The 19344-nt window shown below is 37.5% G+C and overlaps 1 protein-coding gene across 1 annotated transcript in view; it reads right to left on the bottom strand.

The window, feature by feature from the left end:
- Positions 1-1194: 1194 nt before the first annotated feature.
- Positions 1195-19344, bottom strand: part of LOC117413283 (platelet-derived growth factor receptor beta) — a 38778-nt gene continuing 20628 nt past the window's right edge. Inside the window, exons 6-23 of the mRNA XM_034022231.3 lie at positions 18544-18718; positions 17298-17487; positions 16910-17025; positions 16460-16583; positions 15433-15644; positions 14407-14501; positions 14039-14171; positions 13096-13200; positions 12193-12303; positions 11395-11548; positions 11078-11244; positions 10304-10422; positions 9831-9953; positions 9266-9377; positions 8017-8116; positions 7068-7173; positions 6047-6258; positions 1195-5658 (exon numbers count right to left, since the gene is read on the bottom strand). Of these exons, the coding sequence (XP_033878122.3) occupies positions 5523-5658; positions 6047-6258; positions 7068-7173; positions 8017-8116; positions 9266-9377; positions 9831-9953; positions 10304-10422; positions 11078-11244; positions 11395-11548; positions 12193-12303; positions 13096-13200; positions 14039-14171; positions 14407-14501; positions 15433-15644; positions 16460-16583; positions 16910-17025; positions 17298-17487; positions 18544-18718 (2490 nt within the window). The 3' untranslated portion in view covers positions 1195-5522. The remainder of the gene's footprint in view (positions 5659-6046; positions 6259-7067; positions 7174-8016; positions 8117-9265; positions 9378-9830; positions 9954-10303; positions 10423-11077; positions 11245-11394; positions 11549-12192; positions 12304-13095; positions 13201-14038; positions 14172-14406; positions 14502-15432; positions 15645-16459; positions 16584-16909; positions 17026-17297; positions 17488-18543; positions 18719-19344) is intronic.

The following is a 19344-nucleotide window of genomic DNA, read 5'->3' as shown; positions in this document are numbered from 1 at the left end:
AAACATTAAATACACCTCATATTTCAGAGCACTATAAAAGTCAAAACAAAGAAAACGTGCCTATTTGGGTCTAAAATTCCTACTGCGTTTAAAAAGTAAACAGCATGTTGTTTGAACCGAGGTAGCTGTGCTTGATTGGATCTGTAGTGCTGATTTAACTTGGGTACAACCAACAGGAATACTTTTTTTTTTTTTTTTGGTCTGCGCTGACTTTCGATTTTGTTTTCTGAAAGCTGTTTGTTTTACGTTCTGTTCAGCAGCTTCTAGCATTTTGTTTAATGTGTGATTCTGAAGTTCTAGCGATCGATCGTATTTTCTTTAAGTCACATTACAAGATGTGCAAAACAATTACCTCCATCTGCATGTACAGTTTATTTGGGAAATGTCTTGACACGATCCTCAGCCGAAATATACTTTGCTTGTTAATTGCTTTGTCGACCATTTTTGGTATTTTACGTCTAATGCTGAAAACTAGATTTTAGCAACCTAAATCAAAACAATGCAGCACTGACTTTGTCCCACCTGCTACGTACAGTACAGCAGTTCACAGAAATGCCAGTACAGACGCACTGATAGGCTGATTAAACATCGTAGTCATCTAGGCTGATTAAAACATCGTTGTCATCTGAACCGTAACAAGAGAGTTAGCCGCTTTGGAATATTTTTTAAAATTATATTTCTCTAAGTTTTTGTTTTTGCAATGCACACAGGAAGGCAAAGGAATAGAAAAAATCCTATCTACAAAAGAAAGATGCGTAGTTTGCGTCGCTTGCGTTGTGCAGTAGTTCATGAGGTTTCTTTCCTCCCCTCACCAACTGAAAGTGTCCCGATTTTTCACTCTTTCTATCTGGTCATCCTAGTTGCATGTAGAGCAGTGGCCCACAAAGTGCATTCGATTTGCACAAATAAAAGGAACGTAGTTTGACTGCACGTGTAATAGCCACGTTCTTACCTCGTATTAGCTTTATTAACATTAGTACTGATCTCTCTTGTATTGTACTATGATTTGGTTCTCTTTTGGCAGTCATTACATCACTTCCTGTTAAATTTCATACCTGTGGCGGATCTGAACATGCTTTAAATCACAAAATAGTACGCTACAATTGACTTTTCCCTTCATGCATTTTTGTTTTCCTTTGCTTATTCTGCCTTGTCTTCCATATAAAAGATTAAATAATAATAATAGTACCGAACTAGGTTTGAAAAAAAACTTTATTTGTAATGTACTTTATGTTATACAGAGCATATACAAAAACGTTATGTTTTACAACATTTTAAAATACATGTTTCCAAATCTTTGGTACCACAGAGTGTACAATCATGGTATTCTAGATTATTAGTCTGCACTGTGTGCTGTGTCTGCAGGCTGTCGAGTCGTACTAAAGGGAATATCCACACTGAATAGCATCTGTTGTACAGTTTTTACTGGCAGGCTTTATTTAATGAGCAAATAGAAGTTTCTGATAGTTAATATACAGTAACCTATTTATGAACTAATTAAAAGACAGCTAAAACTTTCAGCAAGCATCAGATACTGCTACAACTCCAAGTCGATTATATCATTGAAATGTTTATTCGTTTATTAATAGGTTCATATATATTAACAATTAACGCAACATGAACAACCCGTTAGTAAGTTAGTTGTCAACTGTTAACAAACGTAAAAAGTGCCACTTAAAATAAAGTGTGACCCAATGATATTCCAATCCTAAATAACGAATTTGCAATCTAATGCCAAATCTAGCCTAAAGTTGTGATTGACGGTCGGGATTAGATTTATGTGTAGATGCTGGAAGCTTGGATGATCCCGGACCATTTGAATCAATCGACAGCTTGTAACCGATTCACAAGCTCTGTAAAATACCCAGAATGATTTATAATACTGTAAAAACAACTTGGATAGAAGTATACATGGAAATATACACAGCAACTGCATGTAACGTTTAACAGAATAGAAAAGGCTAACACTTGTATGCATGTATTGTTTGTCTAACAATGCAGAGAGAATCTAAGATTCCTGACTGGCAGTATATTTTTCATCCCTGTGGCGACACAGCCACGTGAGTCACTGATGGATGCCACTGCCCTGTCTGAGCAATCAGTTTACCTTTCAAGCACAGAGATACACTGAGCTGTGGTGATCAGTTCTGAATACTGTACAACAGAGTCATTGGCTACCTGCCTTTCAGTCACTAGACATTTTGAGAGAAACTTCCCCTCACATGTATACTGTATGTCTTAACCCTGAACAGCCCAGTACCCTAGCACTAAATTTGCACCCGCTATTTCTAAAATCAAAAGGGCAATATTTACTATGTGCTTACTCCAGTGAATTAACTCCTATTTTTTGGATGGAGAAATACCGACGTTAAAGGTAATAAACTGAAAAACAATGAAGGTATCTTGAATTTTAAAATTTAGTAGTTTGGTTCTTGTAAAACGTAATTGGAGGACTGGAGGATACGTGGTAATGTGAAAGGAGTTTCAAGAAATAAATATCTTGTATGTAGGAATTTAGAGATATACCTTCAGAGATGTATAACAACTTGGTCCAGAATGTTTAAATAATGTTGGCCTGATAATTTGCTCTTAACAGTATCCTATCTAAAAAAACATTTTGCCAATACCACATTATGAAAATACTAAGGACAGTGCTTTAATATTTTTACTGAGCCGTACAGTCTATTAAACATATGACTAAATACAGTCACATACTGCAGTATATATATATTATAAAAATCAAACAAACAAGCAAAACAATATTCATAATCTAAATTTTAAAAAAATGCTTACTTTCCATAGTGCTGGAAAAGAATAAAAGTGCAACATTGCTACAAAATGTAATGTTTTTTTATATTTAGATATATTTCAGATATACTATACTTTACATGTTTGATAATATGAATGGTATCATGAAGTCCAGATTTTGTGATTTTTCTGGTTCATATAAGGCTTGGATTTCATAAAAAAGTATTCCCTTCTTATATAAAATAAACTAGTGTATCTAAAAGTAAATGTAATACAGCTTAATAAAATCTCAATCTGGTGTGCGGGCACTGCTCTAGGATATACTCTTATATACTAAATGAACAAGATGAGTGAATCTTGGCAATTCAAGAACATCTGGCAGTGATATAACATTGTACAATGCAAACATTTCCCTTTTAAAAAATCCTACAACACATAACAACATTAGGAACAATTGTAAGTAGTGGAAAGCCCTTTTCTTATGCATAGCTACTCAAGAGGGACAGTTGCAGGATCTACCCACGTCAGAGCACATGTGCGGCTCAGTTTTTGTTGAACAGCCTATAGAATATAACAGTAGGCTAGGTTTTGAAAAAAAAAAAACAAGCAACTCAAATCTAACTGCCAAATGATAGTTCATAACTGCAATATTGTTTTTTTCAACTACAGCTATGGCCAAAGGTTTTGCATCACCTACAATTTTAGGATTGAGACATATATATAGACACACACACACACACACACACACACACACACACACACACACACACCCCGGTATATGTGTGTGTGAACATCATTTAGATATTTTATCTAACATCATGTAATCAAAGAAACTACAAAATGATATCACAAAAGTCTACCGGAGGCCATAATAGTGGTACAGTATTTCATGTTAGATTCTGAAAGGTCATATTTTTCAATTTTTGTCAGTTTTTTGTTAAGTATATGGAAAACTACAAAGCGGTATGCAACAATATGTTAACATAACATTATTCAGGAGGTTTCATTCCACTTTATGAAGCTAAATTGGTGATTTCTATAGGATGATGCAAAACATTTCATTTTATTTCCCAATGTGGGGGATGAAGTCTAAATCCAATATCCTTAAATACATATACTTTTTTTTTTGTTCATTTAGTACCCTCAAGTTTGCATATTTCAGGTACCATAAGTCATATCTATTTTATACAACATACTGTTGAACCACAATCGTACCATCTAACTATACAATGAAAAGGAATGTATTTAATTTATTGCACAAGATTCATATTTGTTATTAAGAATAATACTTTGGTGTGATTTAAAGTGCAGTTCGTTTGTATTTGAAAAGCTTTGAGAAAAAACACAAACAAACCTGGAAACAAAACCCTCAGCTAGCCGGGCCAGTGATATTGAGTGCTATGAGCATCAGTCTTACTTTAATTAGTGGGAATCCTTTTGAACACATATTACAATGACAAGCCAGCATCACTAACTTCCACAATGTTCAAAACCCAATACAAAATACTGCTGAACAAATGTACAGACACATTCGTCCTGACAAGCAGTATATGTGCTTTGTAGAAACTATTTCTGAGGTTGTTTATTTGTGGGGAACTGTGGCAATGTGCCCCGCCCCTGTGTGCATTTGTGTGTTATATGTTGTGTGTGGTGTGTTAATGTTGGTGTATAGATATTGGTGCATGGGATATAAATGGGTCTGTGTAGCACGAGTGATTTAAAATATATAGTTGTATTTAGGCATGGGGATTGTACTTCACATGCATTTAAAGTATTTAATAGTATGTGCACACGGGGTTGCACAAATTATTTCACGTGCTGGGATTCAAGTGAATAATTAATTAGTAATTGAGTCCCGGCACAACAGTATATATAGATGCACCTTTCACTCACTCGGGGTTGTGTGTTCTGTGAGTGGAAAACGGGTGTGGAGAGGAGAGAATTAAAAAAACTAAACGAAGGAAAAAGTAAATATAAGTTGCTTTGATTTACCGTGTTTGTTTGTCTGTTCGTCCACTGTCTGATTATTGTTTTATTCGTTTATTCATTTTGGTCTCAGTTTCAACCCCAGTACTGCCTGCTTGTGTGATTCTTTCTGGCCTGTCACCCTACAGCCAGCCTGTTCACAGGAACATGTCATTGTAAATACATCTAATCGTCCAAAACTTCCCTTTGGTTTGGTGTTCACTGCTTAGCTGGTACAAAGGGCACCAGTTCTAATTGCTAATGATAATAAAGTAAGAGAATTGATTGTGAAGCCTTGATTATCACTGGGGTCTGTTTACTGATCAACAGTGGATCTTAATACTGTAGCCCTAAAATAAGATAAACCTGATCCTTCCAAACCTGATCTCTCCACAGAGTGGACAGGGTATGGAATGGGCTACCTTAAGGCAGTCAATGAAATAAGGCAGTCAATGAAAAACACCAGAAGCACCACCAGATTCTACAGTACCAGTAGGCTCTTTCTCCACAAAACATTGCCACCGTGTAGATTGTAGTGTTTATATAGTAATTACTGGATATAATAGGATATATTTTATGAGGCTACTAAATGAAGTACAGCAGATGTGTCCCTTCTTGTGGTGACCCTGCTTGCTAAAGAATAAAAACATGAGGTAAGAGTTTTGAAACCAGGTTGTCAGCTTCAAGCTCAAGTCCATACTGGCTCCGCACTCCCACCTTAAATCACACGGGCTGTGAACCTGTCATAGCCATGTTGACTTTTCTTTGGTCAGGGTTTACTCAAGTGTCCCTGAAGAACCACAGCCAGGTCACAGGAAGCTGTCCTCCACTTCTGGCTCAGATTGATCTAGCTTTGGGCCTGAACCTGGGCCTGATTCCTCTGGCTCTGCATGTGGCATCTCCATGGAATCAGTACCTGAATCCTGTTCTTCAGTTGCTTGCAAGCTTGAGAAAGAGAACAAAGGAAGCCTTTTGTAACAACCGATGAAGCCTAAGTGGGCATAACAGGAAAAAAAAAAAAACACGTTTCTGTCTGCGTTTTTAAATTAACATTTTGGAGAAGCGAGATTCAGTGGTGGAAAAACCCTTGAACCAAACTATTTTGGAACAGATTTTGGCTTTTGTTCAAAACCATTTTATTTTGGAGTGGCATACTTCAATTAGATATATGTGCTACAGGAGATTCACGACAAATCAAACAACTAAAGTTTTGATTAGAAAAGTTTATTAAGTGGTGAACCGTAAAAGCTGCATGGATTGTATAAAAGGCTGGAGGGACAGATTCACTTGGTTGGGCTGGGAATCTCTGCTTTAGGCTAATGATGAGTGTTACCTTGTTTTTTTCTCAGTATTCATATCGTTGATTTCTTCCTCTTCCTCTGGTCTGGGGTCTGGTATGGGGATGATGTATTCATTATGAGGGCTTGGTTCATTGTCAGTATCCTGCCTCACCTCTGCAGCAATGTTCCCTGACATTCTTGGCTTTGTGCGTACAATTGCAGGGTGGTCACTTTTAAAGAATTCCTCATTCACCTGGTTATATCTCTGCATGACACAAAAAACATTTTGGATGAACAACTCCAGCCAAAGGTAATCAATAGGCAGTTTTAACAGATTCAGACACATTCCCACAATATGGGGCATGAGTTACATAGCTCTTCTTTGGTATGTACACACCTATCCTGGAACTATGACATGGTGCATGTGTCATCAACCACAACCCTCAGCTGGAATGATACATATGTAATACGAATAGGCACGTTATTTCCCCTCAATAGCGTTACACATCTAAAGGTTATGTGCCTCACTTGTCCCTTTGTATGTGTACTGTCTGCATCCATGTTGTAATTCCATATGAAATCTTTATTTTCACGGTTTATACAGCACTTCGTATTGTTATGTTTTGTCAGCCTCTTTTCACTGATTTAATTTAGCCTAAAGCAAGTTGCCAGGGACAAGGGACAAAGCCTCTGCAAATCAGCAACCTCATTCGTTGCTAGGGAACCTTCCTTGGTCACGCCCGCACTCCATGTTTTTCTTTTATAGTGGGAAAATACTGAAGGGCAATGGGAACTTGTAAAGATAAGCACTAAAGGATTCTGTAGACAGGTGGTGGTAAATTTAATTTGATACACAGGACAGATAATAAACCAGTAGAGCTATCAAATCTTTAGCAAGAGTCACATACTTCTTGTGGCTCATGCTAAAGATCTGACAATCGAAGAGAATCTATAGGGTGTCAGTTAATCAAATAATAAACACAGTTGCAATCTAATATATTGATATAATAACTATAACAAGTAGAAAATCTAATACTCACTGTACAGAAGGAAAGTCAAGAAAATCCAACTTACCTTTGTGTAGCTGTCAGCAAGCAAGTTTCCAACTGCATGAACCAGCTCACTAAACTCTGGCCTTTTCTCATACTTTTCATTCCAGCATTTCTGCATAATCTCATAACTAAAAAAAAAAAAAATGTAATGAGGAATTGTAATGAAAGGATTTTTCTTTTGTAGATCAATGACCTGAGAACTAACAATGTTGCACGATAAAAGCTGTTAATCCCTTGTAAACTGCACAACCCCCGTTGTCAGAAGTTAGAAGTAATATTACTATACCTCCCCCCCCCCCCAAAAAAAAAAAGCTTAAAAACACACATAAAAAGCCCTAACGCTCTACACTTCATTACTAATGAAACTGTACAGTCTTCGTTGAGTCTTTGGCACCAACTAGATGGATACTTCCCAGAATTCTATGCATGCTACTGCCCTAGGTGTAGGGGAAGCCAAATCTGTTGAGGCACACTGGGGAGCCAATGGGCAGCAAAGCAGGTGTGGCATTGTCTGTAAGGCTCTGCAAACACATTCCTCTCTCTCACACAATCCCCAGGTTTTCATTTGGGATTTACATCTCCCAACCTGCACTCAAAGTTTGTTTAGGCATCTCCAGTTCAACCATTGATGGGAACCTCCAGATGCCATCTCATCCACTGGTAGAATACCTCTGTTGCTTCATTCTACTGATCTGTCCCCGTTCCTTCCACTCCATCCACCAGAGGCTCTCTCTGGCAGATTTCTCTGAGGTTATTAGTGGTGCTCAGCAGTTTAAATAATTAGCTGCGTGGTTCCTCTTGCTATGTTTCCGTGACTGATATTAAGAATGCTCTTGGAACCTCTCTCAGAAAGATTTGAGGTAGATGGCGAAGAAACAGAATAAAGGGAATGAAAAAAGGCAAAGAAGAAAATGAAAAATGTGGAGAGATAAAAAAAAAGAAAAGAAAGTGAGGTAGAGTGAAAGACTCACATTTCATCAGAGGCGTGGGCAGGCTTTGACATCCTGTACCCTGTCTTGAGAGCGTTGTAGAACAATTCATTCATGGGGAGGTCTGGGTAAGGAGTCCCACCTGCATTGCAATGTGATCCAATAGTGCTTATCAAGATATTCATATCTTACTACTGTAACAGATAGGCTTAAATGCAAAGATTAATTCATAATATTCTAATAATAAATTCATTCAAATGGTTTCAAAATTAGATAAATATTATACAGATATATACACATTATCTATATACAGTTTTAGAACTGAAGACAATTTCATATGTAATATACTACATTGAAGACATGTGCTCTTCAAATAATCTGTCCATAACTTCAAACAGTTAATCATAAATTCAGAGGTAAACTATACAAAACTTAATATAAGTATTGTCTAATGAACAACATAATGTAATTTTCATTCAAAGAAAACCAGAAAAAGAACATTTGGAATAGACAAGACAACAACTTTGAGTCGTCCTTCCAATTGTTAAGGGCCATTTTAGCGCCATGAGTGAAACTATGTTTACAAGAAAGGGGAAAGAAAACTGCAGGAAACCGAAACAAACTGAAATAAAGAAACTTGGGCGTTAAACCACAAGTAAGAAAACATGAAGAGATTGCCAAGCACATGTGGTGTACCTGAGATATTCCCCTAGAAGAAAAGAGGGATTACCTGAATGGTGCAGCGTTTAAATTGAGTTTGGCATTTTAGGGTGGTCGGTAAAGCTGGGAGACTCATGTCAAAAGGTCAAAGAAAACTAAGAAATTCTGCAAAACATCATTGCTCGTATTTAATTCCTCATATGTTGTGAAAGCAATCACCTTATTTACACATTTTATGTCACATTTCAATGATGTCAGGCTATATGTGCTTGTAAAACTGTCTAAATAGAAACATCATTCTGATTTCTACAGTGAGCGATATGTAGTGGAATAAATGTGTCTGTCTGAGGACTGAAACAGATGCCACCTAGTGGTGACTAAAACAGGTACAAAGATTTTTGACACAAAGAGGCCCGATCAAGATATTCCTCATCTTGCTGTATATGGTATAAAACACCATTTGAAAAAGGAAAAGAATACGGCCTTCTTAATAGTCATAATAGTGTTTCTGGGACGTGTTGGCTGAAAGAACATCTATCAAGGATTAATTGTGTGTCTGGAACAAAGAGCATGACTGGGTCCATGGGGGTAGCCATGTCATTATAGTTCTTGACTAAGACTAGGTACCTACCCATAGTGAAGATCTCCCACAGCAGAATGCCAAAAGACCAGGAGTCACTCAGTGTCGTGTACAGGTTGTGGAAGATACTCTCTGGTGCCATCCATTTCAGGGGCAGGAATGTCTGTGGTGATGTGATAATGAGATAAGTGACCTGCTCTTAAACTGATTGCCATTGACGAAAAAAAGTCATTATAAGCATACATGCAAATGACCTTACCAACTGCTGGTTTTTTGATATCCCTTTTTTCATATGGATTGTATTGGCATTGCGCTCACTTTAGACCTTTAGAGGTTCTTTATTTAGTGCCAGATGACGGGCATCAGAAAACTAAATTAATTGAGGTTCCATCACAATTTATCTGATGATTTTGGGATGGCTTTTTTGCACTTAAAATATGAATACAAAATAGAGTTAAGAAGGTTGAAATGGTCTGTGTCCCTTTGTGTGGAAAACAGGTTATGAATTTGTGTCACAAACCAAACGACCGGTAACATTTCTTAAGGATCTTATGAAACACCATTTGTCTGCCGCCCACCCCCTCCGAGAGCCCAGTTTTTTCAAGTCGTAACTCACGCTGCCTTTGGAGATGTAGTTAGAATCGTGCATGATGTCTCGTGCGAGCCCGAAGTCACAGATCTTCACCAGCTTTCCTTCACAAATCAAGACGTTTCTCGCTGCTAGGTCACGATGTACACACTGCAGTTTGAAAAAAAAAAAAACACACACAAAAAATTTATTGCTGAGCTCTAAGAGATTACTATTGTGGTGTGCTAGGAGGTTCTGAATGGGAGTTCACACTTGCAGAATAATACAGCAGATGGAATCCTTGTAACTTTGTCCAGTAATTTTAAATATTAATAATTAGGTTTTTAATTTTAGATTTTATTGGATCAGCAACAAAAAGAAACACACTTATTACTTATTCTGACAACTTTAAGTCAATTACTTCTGTTGTGTTTTTGCAGTGGTTTTGTAACTAAGTTTCCTGACTGTGAACAGACAGCAGAACAATACATAATGATGTACCTTCCTATGATGGCACTCACGTTTTTGGAAGCCAGGAACTCCATTCCTTTAGCCACCTGGTAACTGAATCCCACCAGGTCTGTGTAGCTCAGAATTGGAGACTCGTTAATCACCAGGGCATTGTCAACTCTCTCTGGAGCTACAGCGGGAACAAGCAGGGCCATTATCCACACACTCAAACCAGACTGATATGCACACAGTACAGTCATGTCTAGTTATTGCCAAGTGTTCTGGGTAATTCTAACAAAGATGGCAAACACCTGTATTTCAGTTATAATCTGTACAATTGCAGCCAGAATGCCCTCTAGCATGCAAAAGACCCTAATTCCACCCTGAACTCAGAAATAATAGATTATATCAATTATTATATAGATTATATAGATTATTTTCTACCTCTGAGGCAGAGTGGTGCTGTATATCTCTCCTCTACAAACTCTTGTGTCTAGTCAAGTTAGAGGAACAATCCCCATGTGGTCACATTTTGACATACGAGTTGTTTCATAAGGATGAACCAACAAATACTGATAATCCATTGCAGTGCCATGGTACCATATCTGCAGTACTGTGCTAAACTATCAGAGCCACTGTGGAATATTTGATTAAAATATGTTGAGATTGATGGTAACTGTGTGCTTTGCACTGGTATTATAGCAATATCCCAGTGGTATTTTTCTAACTTTTCTGGAAAGGTAGTTGATTATTATATTAGTATATGATTATTTGAGCCTGTGTTAGCAAAGGTTGAGAAGCCTTTAATGTTAAAATGAAATCCTTCCTGTTTTCCAGTCTCTTACCTTGCCCTTGGTAATTGTCCTGTTGGTATGGTGTTTCATACACGGATGGCTCAATATCTGCATACTTGATGTTGTCTGACAGTTCCAGCATGGGAACATATTCAGTGGTGTCATCCTTGCTCATGTCCATGTATCCACCGTCACTCTCACTGAACAGCGTCACGTAACTGGAAAAAAAAAAAAAAAAAAATTGCTTGTTTCTAAAGCAAAAGCTCTGATACATTTCTGTATTTCAAAATAATTCGGTATGGGATGTTATTGTGTGTGTTGTGTTGTGGTTATGTGTGGTGGATGACAAAACAATTTCTCAAGGGTACCTTTTCCCCTGGCCTTCAGAGGTGGTGTTTCCACACATATCGCTGTCTCTCCTGGTTTTATCAGCGTAGTACTGCAGAAAGGTGTGCTTGTTTCTGTGGAGGTAGTCTACCAGGTCTCCATGGCGACAATACTCCGTTATAAGAAAGATAGGACCTAAAAGGTAAAAAAAAGGTGAAACAATTTACACAATGCAAATAAAAAAGGTGTACGAGCCCTTAATAAGTTTACAACAGTAAATTTGCATGGTAATTTGGCAGTCTCTCCATGCTTTTAACATGGTTATACTATGCATTTACCATGTATTACCATGATTTGCCAGGTTTTTAAATATGCTTTAGCATATCTTGCTGGGCTTTATAATGCTTACCTATGCTTTACCACTATGCTTTATTACACTTTGCCATGTTTTTACTGTAGTAAACTTTTATAAGGGAATTCCCCAGTGATTAGGTATCTCAATCCTCTTATAGTGACCTTTGGTATTAATCTACTTTTATTAAAAGAGATTCAGTATGGTTTTATCTGGCACATATCATTAAATACACTTTTATTGGTTAGTACGTTACGTTACGCATCTTGGGTGTATGTGTAAAAGATGCCCTCTTATTCAGTTGAGGGCAAGGGAACTGCAAAACAAGCAACTGGAGATAGTAAGGAGGCAGCAAATATCCGCTTATAATTGTATTTAAGAAATAAGACGATACGAACATTAGAAAAGATAGGAACAAGAGGAGGCCATTCTGCCTATTGATGCTTCTCCGGAGAAAAACAAAAGTGCTTTGAACCCTGGTTTGTACCTCGTTTAGTGCAGGCTCCCAGCAGGTTAACAATGTTAAGATGAGGTCCCAAATGGCTCATGATCTTCAACTCTGACATCAGAGCCTGAGTCTCGCTCCTCTTAGCTGTGGCTGTGAGTCACAAAGGAGGAAGAAATGGATATGGAGCAGTGTGTCAAAAGGAAAGAGCTGGATCAAATCCAAGGCTTCCAAATACCATTACATTTCTGTACTCGCTGCTCACATACTGTTTTTATATATCTTCTTGTAGGGATGCTTGGATGTTGCTATATTTGAATATTTGTTTATTTCTATGAAAGCGGGTGACTATTATTGCACAATATTACAGATGCTAGTGTGACAGAAGGGTCAATTATTTTGGCAGTTGGTGTCTAGACATCCTCTGTTTACGTTTTGGAAAGTAAACAGAGTTTAAGAAGGCTTCATTATGACACACTGAAACCTGATTAAGCTTGTTTAAGAGGAATATAGTGTATATAGTGTGTGTGTGTGTGTGTAAGATGAAAATGTATTGGCAATATCTTTTGAGAGTAACATTTATTGGTAATGTTAAACCAGTTTACTGGAAGCGATTTGCAAAAGTAGAACAGATTTAAATTGATTGAAGAGACAAAGCATGTGCAGAAATGTATGGAACGAAATAGGGTAAACAATTAACCAGGGCTAAATTATATTACGGTATACAATTTTTAATTGAATATTATTTATACAAATTGTACTGGTTATATAAAAGTCATATAGATGTATGAGGGACATACAGTGACTGGTGGGTTTGGTAACAATTTATTTATTCACCACTATTAAACCCTGGCATTGTCCCTATTGTTAATATCTATAGCAAAGTAGTTAATTCCATGTTTACCCTAACACATAAACCTTACATGTGCATCATAGGAAACCTACATTTGAGCATTTTCACAGCCACTTTAGTGGTTGACTGGGAATGACTGAGGCCATGAGCGGATGCTTCCACAACCCGTCCAAAGGCTCCTGAACCCAAAGTCCGACCTGAAGCAAAAAGTACTCAGAATAAATACAATGGCAAGAAAGAAATAGATACATGTGGGTGATGCTTTATACAGCAAAACCACTGATCACAAGATCATTATCATAATACATTGGACTGCTAACAAGACATACCTGGACTTTATAATAAATTCATTTCAAGGAATGTAGTTTGTAAAGTTTAAATAACAAAAATGTGATTCAAAAATCTTTTTAAAGCAGCCGGCTGAATTCCAGGTTCGGTAGTATTTGAGATTCAGGCTTCGGCTTCGTGCAAGTGGCTAATTTTTGGTAAGGCTAATTCAGCCACTTTCCTTGAAAATCTTGATGTTTGTGATGCACCTTGCATATGAAGGATGACACCTCTAAGGTAAACACAACTAAAAAGCATTTTTAATGCAAACAACCAATCATAGAAATGTGTGATTACTGGAGACTGACGTCTGACCCCACGTCCCAATGAAGGACAATGTATTGTGAGGCTAGAGTTAGTAAAGCCATATTGCTGGTAATTAGTTTATGTAGTAATAACAATAAGTTATAATACAATCTGAATGTATTTCACAGCTGGCACTAAATATGAGATGGTAACCTCTTTAAACGTATTGTGCTACACAACGGGTTGCTGTAACTGACTCTGTGACTTGTGCAAATGAACTGGCTAATGCAATATGTGATGTACATAAACTGCCCAAGGAGTCTGGACTTCTTATTCAGTTAAATATTATTCTGCTCAACGTAATTCTGGCAAGGAATCTCACAATGTGAACTACCTCCCTCAATGGTGGAACTGGTGGTTTTGTAAGCTATTGCCCTGGTAATGACCGTATTCCCATCTTACCCAACACCAAGCAGTCTCTTGGGAATTCCCAGCTGGAGTCGTAGGGCAGGTGCATGGGGTCCACGTAAATGTACTCATGACCGTCAGAGCTGACTGACTCGATCACCTTCCAACGGATCTCATAGCGAGGTTTCTGAATACAGACAAACACTGGAATTTTTAGTGACCAACATAGTAAAGACAAACTGAGCGCTCAAGAAACCAACAGCAACAACAATCAAGCAAGATATAACACTGCTATATTCAGTCAACACAATTAACACATTCTCTGATCAAGGATTGAGCCCACAGTGTTATCATATATACAGTGTGTCTCGTTTCCCTTGGGATAAAAGGAGGTTAACATGTTCAGGAATGCTGTATCTTACCTTTCTCCACAGTATGATGAGCACAACAACTGCAATTACAGCAATAACCAGCAAGGCTACGATGGCGGCTGTTATTGCCACCTGGGAGTTTAACACTGCAAGAGAGAAAAATAAATGACTACATAAGAATTATTGTGTACCGGTGTAGCCAAACACTGGAGGAACGATTCCATTACAAGAATAAGCCCTATGAAGAGGTTGAATAACCTCTCAAAGCTCTTAGCAGACATATTCTATCATTATCAGTTGAGTACCACCAATCACTTAACTGGCAGTGTAGCACAGCAAGGAGGGGGGTAAATATCCTCCCTGCTTAAAAAAGTGTGTTATTGCATTATTATTTGTTAATTTAATTATTGTTTAATTATCACCTGCACCTGGCTATTGTTGTAAATTAGAGCCAAGTGCAGGGTATTTAAAAAAAGCAGTCAGTCTCTTCAGGGCTGCTGATGAAGGCAGAGCCTGGTCGTGAACCGTTGAAAGGTATTCAAAAGGGAATCACGCAAACGTAGTACTGCAAAGTTTTTGTTTGTGTATTGTTTTTGTGTTTTATGGCAGGTAAACAGCTTAGCTGTCCTGCGAGTCAGTCAGGGACCTGCTGTATGTGTAGTAAGTGCTTGTAAGAGCTAGGCTTTTGTTTGTTCATTTTATGGTTCTCTGTATTAAAAGTGTGCAGAAGTGCTAAACTTCAAGTTCCTGTGTGGGTCAATTATTAAAGGGGCAACGAACGACCGTGAGTGACGGCGCGTGTTACAGCAGTTAAGCAGGAACATTGGCTCTCTGCCATTCGAATCTACTAAGTGCTTTTGTTATAGTATTATTATTTAAAGCAAACTAGGAAAATTGCTGAGTATTCTAACTTTAAAAACATGTTGAGGTCCATTCAGTTCTTATAAACAGTCTGACACACACGCAAAAAGAAAAAAAAAACTAAAAAAACACAGCTGGAGCCAACAGGAAACAGTTTGCAAATGTATTTAGCGAGCACTTTTGTGTGCTACTTGTTCCAACAAAAGCAATACCTACAGTGTGAAACCAGTTTGACGTCTTGTGTTTTTCTCCCAAGCTTGTTCCTGGCTTCACAGCGGATGGAAAGCATCGTCGGCACATTCTGAAAGACGATAACGCTCCGTGCCAGATAAACTTTCCGACTCTCATTGAAGCTCACATTGGTCTGAATGCTGATATTATCAGGGTCTGTGGCTAGAGGGTTCCAGAGAACAGTTCTGTTGCTGCATCTGTGGACATTTAGTAAAACAGAAAGTTAGACTGTGGTCTTTTGTACGTACTGGACAGAAACTTAGAAGCGCTTTCCATAACACTGTCAATATGGACATACGAATTTGCAGTTTTGGATATGGAACCGCCCACCCTCTGAGCCCTACAATCAGCCCTATATTAAAGTCTGTCTCATCTTGTCTTTAGGGGGCAAGGAGATGCAGTTTTTATGAAGTTAATGAAACAGTATACAGTAGGGCTACTCAACCCTGGTCCTGGAGGGCTGCTGTCCCTCCTGGGTTTTGTTCCAACTGTAACCTAAATTACTTAATTGGATCAATTAAGTGCTTATTAGAAGCTTAATTGCTCCAATTAATTTAGTGTATATTTAGAACAAAAACCAGGAGGGACAGTGGCCCTCCAGGACCAGGGCTGAATAGCCTTAGTTTGTTTGGTGGACCAAAACAAAGATTTGCTTGTTAAATATGTAGTTCTATCTAATCTACAAGGGGTGTGTAAAAATATCTAAATGTTTTAATATACACTAGCACCACCTAGTGAATTAATATTGTAATTATTCTGTAAACAGTAAAGCTCAGAATTAAGCCTCCTAGGCAATTGTCTAGAATTAAATGCACCCACATCTAAAACTTAAATAAATAAATACTGCCTTTTTCCTCTAAGAAAACTATCAAGTGTATGATGGAGTCAGTTCTAAAAACACCTAAAAATGGTGAGCCACTGCCCTCTAGTGGAGAAAGTGAAGGTTTACAACAAATCTCAAGTCTGGTAAAGCATTCTTTCAAGCTGTGTTAACAGGGCCTGTCAGACTCACTTTTTCATCTGGCTGCAGCTGAACCACTCTATTTCAGGGGAGGGAGCCCCCTCGGCCACACAGACCACAGCCTGGCCCTTGTCGGAGGGGTGGTGGTCTGAAAGCTCCACAATCCTGGGAGGCACTACAAGAGAAAGGGGAAGCACAACTTGAGATTCACAACATGAACTTGTATTTGTGGTGTGGTTTGTAGTAGTGCAGATACTGTCGTTTATTGAACCTCTGCTTCTGTTTTTATCAGGACTCCTTTGAAAACAAGATGTCGATTCTCAGCCTGCATTGCGGTATACCATTTTTAATTGAATATTATTTATACAAATTGTACTGGTTATATAAAAGTCATATAAATGTATGAGGGACATACAGTGACTGGTGGGTTTGGTAACAATTTATTTATTCACCACTATTAAACCCTGGCATTGTCCCTATTACCAAATGCAGTTCACTTACCATTGACATTAAGATCGAAGGTCAACTCCTGGATCTCATCTTCATTAGAGACTCTGATTGTGTAAAAACCGCTCTGTTCTGTTTTAATTCGAACCAGTGTCAACGTGCTGAGGTACCTTCAAACAAGAAAATAGAGGGAGAAGTTATCATTAGCTGGTACTGTTATTAATAATAAAGAATGCACAGCTTCTAGAAGAATTATCATAGCATGTTTTACAAAGGTCTGGAGGATATATTTTGCCAGTACGCCGAAGAAGGCACTGGCCAAAATGTCTATCTACTTTACTCAACTTCTTCTAAGTTTTACCTAACAATTCCAAAGGAGCTATTTGAAGGTATCAAAGGCATATTTTGCCGTTATTCTCAACAGTATCAACTACACTGTTACCTGGTCTCTTCTTCCTCTGTGGTTTCCATGGAAACTTCGTCGCTACTCTCCATTACTATGCTATTGTCCTTCAGCCAGTGCACTGAAGGCTTCGGGTAGGCCTCTATCACCACACTGACATCGAAGCTCTCGTGGAGTTTGACAGACAGATTCCTGTTGAGGTCAGAGCTTAGCCTGACAAACCCCTTCTCTGTGAAAGCACATAGAAAGACAGGTAAGTATTTCCATTTAAAAAAATAAATAAAAATAAATAAAAATCCCTTGCTCAGCAAAAACATACACATCGGTGCTGTTTCAAAACAGAGCCAAAATACACATGGTTTTCCAGCCACCCCCTCTATCTGCACACAGAACAGGGCTTGCCATTTACATTGCTATATCTATCTATATCTATCTATCTATCTATCTATCTATCTATCTATCTATCTATCTATCTATCTATCTATCTATCTATATATATATATATATATATATATATATATATATATATATATATATATATATGTGTGTGTGTGTTTGTACTGAAGTGACTGTTTATGCTCTTTGGCTCAGGATGTTTGACCAGCAGTGTAATATCAGGGCACACTCTAGAGTCTAGAAGCATAAGGTTTTTATTCATTACACGTATGTTTATCTCAGGGAGGCTGCAACTCAATTTCCTATTTGTTAAATAATAGACATCCAATTCAGTTTAGTAGAAAAACAGCAGTCAGCAGAATTTGAAGGCTAACTAGAACAAAACCTGGCATGGAATTAGACATACCAAAACAGAACTAGTTTATTTTGAAAATAATCATTTATATATTAAAATTAACAGGAACAAGTTTTAAAATATATTAAATCAAATGTGACAAATTTCTCCAGTGTGGTGCCACTCAATATATAGAGGTTTGCTATCTCAATGTGTTGAAATTGGTGATAAGGTAGAAGATAGTTACATTGGATTCAAATAAAATGAAGATAAGAGAAAGAACAAAGAATCTAAAGAGAAAGAGGAGGAAGGAGAATGGTTAGGGTTAAAGTGGGTAAGATATCTGTCAAATACAACATGGCTACAAGCACACATTCTTCAGACATGCTTTAGTATAGGAGCCATGTATAAATCACTTAGAAATCAGTTGTAGTATGTTTTCATTATTTATAGATGCATTATTCACTATTTATAAGGGATATTCAACCACAGTGTGATGAGGCTTAATATCAAAGCACTCAAACTGAGGCTCTGTTCCTTGATCAGACAACCTACCAAGAACTGTGATCTTGATATGATCATAAGCCTCCTGCTCCCCGACATTCTCTGTGACGTTGCAGTAATACAGGCCTGAATCTTCCAGAGTGGCGTTGGAAATGTTCAGGATAGACCGCAGGCTCCACTCCAGGCCAGCTGTCACATCTGTTATTTGCTCAATAGTTTTGCCTGCCTAATGGAGGGGATGGAGAAGGCTTGCTTTAAAGAAAAATGACCAAAAGACAGTCCGCCAGATTGACAATCTAGGGTGAATGCAGGGCCAATTTGCACAGCTGAACCCGATTCACAAAGCTCTGACTCATTTGAAGAATGTTTGTTTAAAAGATAAAATACAGTTTGCACTGAAGATGAACTCTATACATGTTATTATATAATGTGTCAGAATAATGTAATTGTATGTAAAAATGTGTCAAAATAATGTAATTGTATGTAAAAATAATGTGATATCTTGTAACAATTGTAAGTCGCCCTGGATAAGGGCGTCTGCTAATAAATAAATAATAATAATAATAATAATAATAATAATAATAATGATGATAATAATAATAATATAATAACTAGCTAATATGGTCACCATAGGGAAGGGTTCCATTGCCATGCTAACATGAAAAACAATAGAATGTATGAGGGACGTGTATATATATATATATATATATATATATATATATATATATATATATATATATAGTGATTTTAAATATATATTTATATATTGACAAATATATACATCTCATTACTGTTTGTACAGATTAAACATTCCTTCTTTTGCCACTTCATCAGTTTTTATGTATGGGGAGC

This window comes from Acipenser ruthenus, chromosome 23, assembly GCF_902713425.1.
Source record: "Acipenser ruthenus chromosome 23, fAciRut3.2 maternal haplotype, whole genome shotgun sequence".
Classification (NCBI taxonomy): Eukaryota; Metazoa; Chordata; class Actinopteri; order Acipenseriformes; family Acipenseridae; genus Acipenser; species Acipenser ruthenus.
The sequence above is the reverse complement of the archived record's forward strand: the minus strand, read 5'-3'. Positions and strand labels throughout refer to the sequence as shown.